General features: G+C 34.3%; 1 protein-coding gene across 1 annotated transcript; it reads right to left on the bottom strand.

Annotated features, from left to right (window-relative positions):
* Positions 1-1,188: 1,188 nt before the first annotated feature.
* Positions 1,189-2,532, bottom strand: LOC133682319 (BRI1 kinase inhibitor 1-like). The gene has a single exon (XM_062105604.1). It carries the CDS (start codon positions 2,286-2,288, stop codon positions 1,311-1,313), a length of 978 nt encoding a protein of 325 aa, XP_061961588.1. The 5' UTR covers positions 2,289-2,532; the 3' UTR covers positions 1,189-1,310.
* Between the last annotated feature and the right edge of the window lie 3,473 nt (positions 2,533-6,005).

Genomic DNA, 6,005 nt, shown 5'->3' with positions numbered 1-6,005 from the left:
TACTTGGTACTCTCTTTTTCATGAATTCTGAAACCATGGACTCTCGAGACTCACAGTCTTCGAGCCCCAATGATGCCATCTCTCTTGTCACAACACCTACCACTCTGAATTATGGCCAAATTCGGGTCTTGCTTATTGTTTCATTGCTGCCTTTTTCCTGTGGGATTGGAGACTTTTGTGGCGCCCTTTTCAGCTTTTCTTTACTGGATATGCATCCACTTGTGGAATTGGTACTAATGTTATGATTTTATCATAACATAATCATGGGGTTATAATAATTAGTAGGGCAGAGATATCTGTAATTTCCATCTGCATTTTAGGTTCCTGTAATAACAAGTCGGTGATGGACCTGCTTGCTTCTTTGGGTGATGGTAATTAATTTGTTATCCTACTAGATCCATTAGTTAGGTTCTTTCAGGAATGGCTAGGTATAATTAATTCACATGAAAAATATACATGTCATGAGATGACCACACACTACCAGCTTGCTGCCATTGATTTGCTAAGGCCAGCAATACCCACATGATAATGAGAAAATACTAGCTACATACATGTATAGTTATTGTCTGGTATAAAAAAGATAGAGACAGTCATGTCTTCTCTACACTTTTTTTTTAAAAAAAAAAGTATAAAAGTTTGTACTAAAATTATCACATTAAATGTAGATTTATTTTTATGTTTGTTTTTATTTTTTTTAATCAAATATATTTATGTCTCTTCTATTCCAAGAGAGAGTAATCAAATGTATCCTAGGAATTTTTGGGACGTCTTATGAAAATTACAGCAAATCTATAGCCTAGTAGCTAGTGGGTATAGTCTACATAAATTGCCATGTAGCCGACACCAATTAATTTGAAATGATCAAGACTTGGTTGAGTTGCATTAAATTATATTCGGAGCATAAATATGGCTAGGAAACAAGCTAGAATCATTTGTCAAATAGTCGGTAATGATATGATACGATGAGCTTAGCTAACTTGTTGAAAAGGAGTATCAAAGAAAAAAAAAAACTAACTTGTGATTATGAATATCTCCTCTGTATAGAACGAACATATGCATAACGAACGAAGTTCCTTTCTTGTTGGAAATTTTAAGGACCCCAATACTTGATACCAAGCCAGCTGAAGGACGAGAAAGCATGAAACTCGATTCTTGAATGTTGTGATCTTAATTTGGATACCATCTTAGTTAAGATTTCAAAGCTCTCTCTCTATATGTATCACCTTGATTTATACACAGGTATATACAAGGAATAGTGATAGAAGTTGAATGAGGGGAAAACTGGAAGTCCAATATAAGTTATATAACATTTAACATTTGATCTTTTCTTCTGTAGCAATTGAGTTCTTGCAATGAGCAATTGCTGCTTGAATAGCAGCCTGCAACTCTTCCATGGTACTATCACTTGTAGAAGAAGGAAGAGTTGTAGTTGCAAGAAGGAGGCCGCTGTTCGAGGGAGATGTCCTCATCGATGCCGGTGCTGAGTATTCTCCTCTCCTTCCTCGCAACCCCTGCTTGTTTCTCCAACTTAAATTACCTGAAAATGAATAAGGTTGCCTGTGGGATTGGAGATTTTCTTTCCTTCCTTTGAAGAACATCAGTGGCCTAACCATTTTGGCATACCTCTTCAGCACCTGACTCATGTCGAACCTTTGATTTTTTTTGTGCTTATCCTTGTCTTCCTCCTTCTCTTTAACTTCACACCCTTTTCGCCAACCGAATAAAGAGAAAGACTTGGCCTTGCTCCTTCCCTTTGTATCGCTGTAGTTATTGCTTTGATGGTGACTGCAGTTATTGCTGTTGTTGACGTGGTTGCTACCGCTACTGCTACCGCTACCGCTATTGCTATTGTTATTTCCGTTGCTGGTGCTGCAATAGTTGTTGCTACTTTTGTTGGGTCTTTGATCATCTAATAATTCCTTGATAGGGAGGGTAAAGCTGTCAAAGGAATTTATGGACGAGCGAGGGGATACAGGAAGGTGTGAGAGGAGATGGAGAGGAAGCAGGTGGCCATGGAAGAAAATGTCATCCGCCGGAGACAAATCAATAGCAAAAGAATTAGGAGGGGTTTTGGCCTTATCAGGTACTGGTGCCGAGGAAGAGTGGAGAGAGATTGTGAAGGAGAATTCATGAGAAGGAGAGGAGGAAGCTGAAGGTGGCGAGGCAGGGGATGTTGGCAGTGCCTGTTGCTGTGCCTGTAGGCCTTCTTTTCCCTCTTGTTTTAACTTCCCTTCTCGAGGCTTGTCCACAACTTTTTCTCTGGAGTTTCTTTGCGGTTGGGTGGCCATAATTCACAGAATTACACTGAAAGACTAATAAGATCTGATCCAGTATGTGGAGCTCTAACACTTTCTTATTTTTGGGCTAATAAAGGAGAAATACGCCAAACCTTTGAGGATGGGGGATAAGGGTATCAGAAAGCAGTGGAGAGAGAGAGAGAGAGAGAGAGAGACTGAGAGAGAGAGACTGTCGTCAATGTGTAGCTGGGCTTATAATGTCTTTAGTGCACAAATTGCAACCCATAACAAGCTTTATCCTTTTGCATTATTCTTTCATATGGAGAGAGGGTGTGGTGGTCATGGCACTATAAGATATGAGATGATACAACATTTAGCATTATGCGTGTTGAAGGTTGGTGGGTCCTCGTCAAAATCTAACAGCTATTGCTAGAGTTCTTCCTGGGAATTTTTTCTTTTTCTAAACTAGTATTGTTGAAAAAATAATTTCTAAATTAATACAGTACAAATTAAATCCATGCGAGTAAATACTAGCAATCTCATTCAAATTAATTCCCCTCGAAGTATTTAAATGCTTCGAAGTTATTATACATGTTTTATAAAGATCTCATGACAAAAATAATAATTTAATGACTAGAAAAAATAAGATAACATAAAAAAACAAGAGGAGAGGAAAGAAAAAATAAAAAAAAGAATGAAATATAAAAAATATATCAAAACTCTAATAATTACAGAACTCAACGAAATGAATTATAATGTAGAGTTCGAGGAGGGACTCGGGAGACTCGAGAGAGATGTCATGCTCGTATGCACAGGGATTAATGTGCACCTATTTCGAGAGGAATCTTTGAATGAGTAACTAACACAACACATCTATGCCTCTCTCCTTCGTTCTTACTGTATTATTTAGTATCTTTTTGCACGCAAGTATACTGGGGAATGAAAAATCTTACTAGATTTTCTTTCATGTCAATTTCAGTACGAGAAAGTTTCATGATATTTAAATTATAATTATCAATAATTATAGTATTAACAAAATAAAAAAAATATTTAGATTCACTAAAATTATAAAAATATCAATTATAAAGAAGTAGTTTAACTGATCAGATTCTAAATTTATTTTTAATGAATCATCAGTTCGAGTGCTGTAAATTTAAAGCCACTAAAAACTTATCTGATTGTTAATTTCAGGATTTCGGAAAATTAGTCGAAGTAAATGTAAGTTGATCCGGACACCCAAATTAAAAAAATAATATAAAAATATCTTTATTCTTTTTCAAAATTATTCCTTTTCAATTCCCTTTTAAATATATATGTCGTTTTTTCTCCTATATTATGACTATTAATAGTTATAATTTAAGCAGTATCAATTTAAACAAGATAAGTCATGTGGTTAATCATTAAACCTTTGTTTCTTCTGGTTTCTCGAGAAGTCATGAGATAGGAACAATGTTTTGTTACTTTCTATGTGGATTTTCCTCAATTTTCTTGCTATGATCTCCTGCTAATTTGGTGAAAATCACAATCCATTTCAAGACAACATATAACGTGTCAAGACCTTCTGCTTTAAGCTTTTAGGCTTACTTATCTTTCTCTAATATTGTCCGTATTTGTGATCACCAGATTATATTTAACCTCAAGCCAATCCCGGAAGACTCGAGCCTAAAATCAATCCCGACTCCTTTCTCTCACTTGAGTTGATGATTAAGACAACCTGTATCGATACATGTCTCTCGCATTGTCAAGTTTAAATTCTGTACTTGGACAGGAAAAAGGGTTTTATATTATCATTTTTTAGTTCAAATTTAGAAAACAAATTCGAAGATAATGTTTAATGAACACGTCGATTCAAATTCTAGTCAGCTTCAGATTTAATAAGGTCGGCGGAAAGGCTGTTACGATGGACTAATTATAAAAAACAAAGGGCAGTTGTTGTGTGGTCTCCCCCTATCACTAATAGCTTAAAATGGAATGTGGATGGCTCCTCTCTTGGGAAGCCGGGCCCCTCAGGTATAGGCGGAGTTTTGCGTAATCATAATGGGATTCTTCTTGGTATTTTCTCGATGTCAGCTGGGATTTTAGACTCCAATGTAGCCGAACTGAAAGCGGTTGTCAAAGCTATTGAATTATCGGCCACTAATTGCCATCTGCACCATAAACACATTATTATTGAATCTGACTCTGCCAATGTCATTAGATGGATGAATAATCCTTATAATAGGCCTTGGCTACATCATAATCTTTTCTCTTCTATTCAGAGATTAGCTTCATGCTTTGGTTCAATCACTTTCACTTATTCTTTTCGTGAGAGTAATCACATGGCAGATCACATGGCTAAACAGGGAGTGTTTAGAAACACTGAATTTGTCGCTTGGCTCTAAACTTTGCTGCATATGCGGGTTTCGTTTTCTTTCAAATCTGGATCAAGGTGAAATTCTCTTAGCAATGCTTCCTGGTGTGGCATCAATTCCGCGTATTTTAGCTATTTTTGTGTTGTTTTTGCTTCAATTCTGCTTCTTTTAGCTGCTATTTGTATTTTTGTTTCTTGGTTTGTGGACAATTTTTCATAGTTCTGCTAATCTTGAGCTGTAAGCAGATTTTTGTATGTTTTCTATGTCCTCCCCGCCAGATCTTGGCATTTTCTAATACAATATTATACTTCTCAAAAAAAAAAAAAAAAAATTCTAGTGATATAGTTAAATCTCAGATAAAACGAAAAAAAGGATTTAGTCATGGCACGCAGAACAACACCCAGTATGAGAATTCTATAATAAATTGTAAAGGAAAAAACTCAATAACTTACCCACGAAATCGATACATTTATAAGAAAAGGATGAAATAGTTGTCGTGATGAATCATTAGCATTGAGAATTTTTTTTATTTTTAAAGATAACACCATGGTAAAAGTTTTGGAAAAATGAGAACAGTTAAAAAAATATCTGATAAATAACAGAGTTTGAATACAACTGTTTTATGAATATTATTTTTTTTTTTTGGTAAACAACCTTAGAATAGTTGTTGTTTTAAAATTCATGTCTTATACAAATTAATTAATATGTATAAAAATCAACTCAAATTTTTATGAAGGATTTAATGGTCAAGAGATGAGATTCAAGATCTAATGATCAAGAAATAAAAAAGTAGATAAGTTGCTATGGCATGATAAAGAAATAAGAAAGGAAAAAAGAAAGAAAGAAAGAACGGGTCATAGATGACACATAAGAACTCCATTTTCAATATACTGGGTATTGTTAAAAAAATCTCGACAAAATAATTTTAACAACACCTTAGAAAACCACCAATCAATATTGTAATTACCCTCAAATAAAACTTCTAACCAATTATGATTTCATTTGGTGGTATTTTAAGGTGTGGTTAAAATCTTCTTCTTAAGATCTTTATAACGACAAGTGGTATATCGAAAACAAAGTTTTAGTGACCCATTTTTTCTTTCCCTTTTTTTTTTAAAATTTTTTTTTTCTTGCCTACCATATCAACTGATGCAGTCTCTTTTTCTTGACCATTAGATTCTTGTAAAATTTGGGGTTAACTTTTGCACATGCTAATTATTTTATATAAGACATGGATTTTGAGACAACTATTATTTTTAATAGTAGTTGTATATGAAATCGTTGATATATAAAAAAACACAATTATATTCAAATTATGTTATTTTTCAAATAATCTTCTAACATGTGCTGTTTTTCAAATTTTTTGTCAAGCTGTGTTCGAAAGATCAAAAAAACCCAAGTATTGATTATCTTACTA

Source organism: Populus nigra, chromosome 2 (assembly GCF_951802175.1).
Source record: "Populus nigra chromosome 2, ddPopNigr1.1, whole genome shotgun sequence".
In the NCBI taxonomy this organism is placed as follows: domain Eukaryota; kingdom Viridiplantae; phylum Streptophyta; class Magnoliopsida; order Malpighiales; family Salicaceae; genus Populus; species Populus nigra.
Note: the sequence above shows the minus strand (reverse complement) of the source record. Positions and strands in the feature narration are given on the sequence as shown.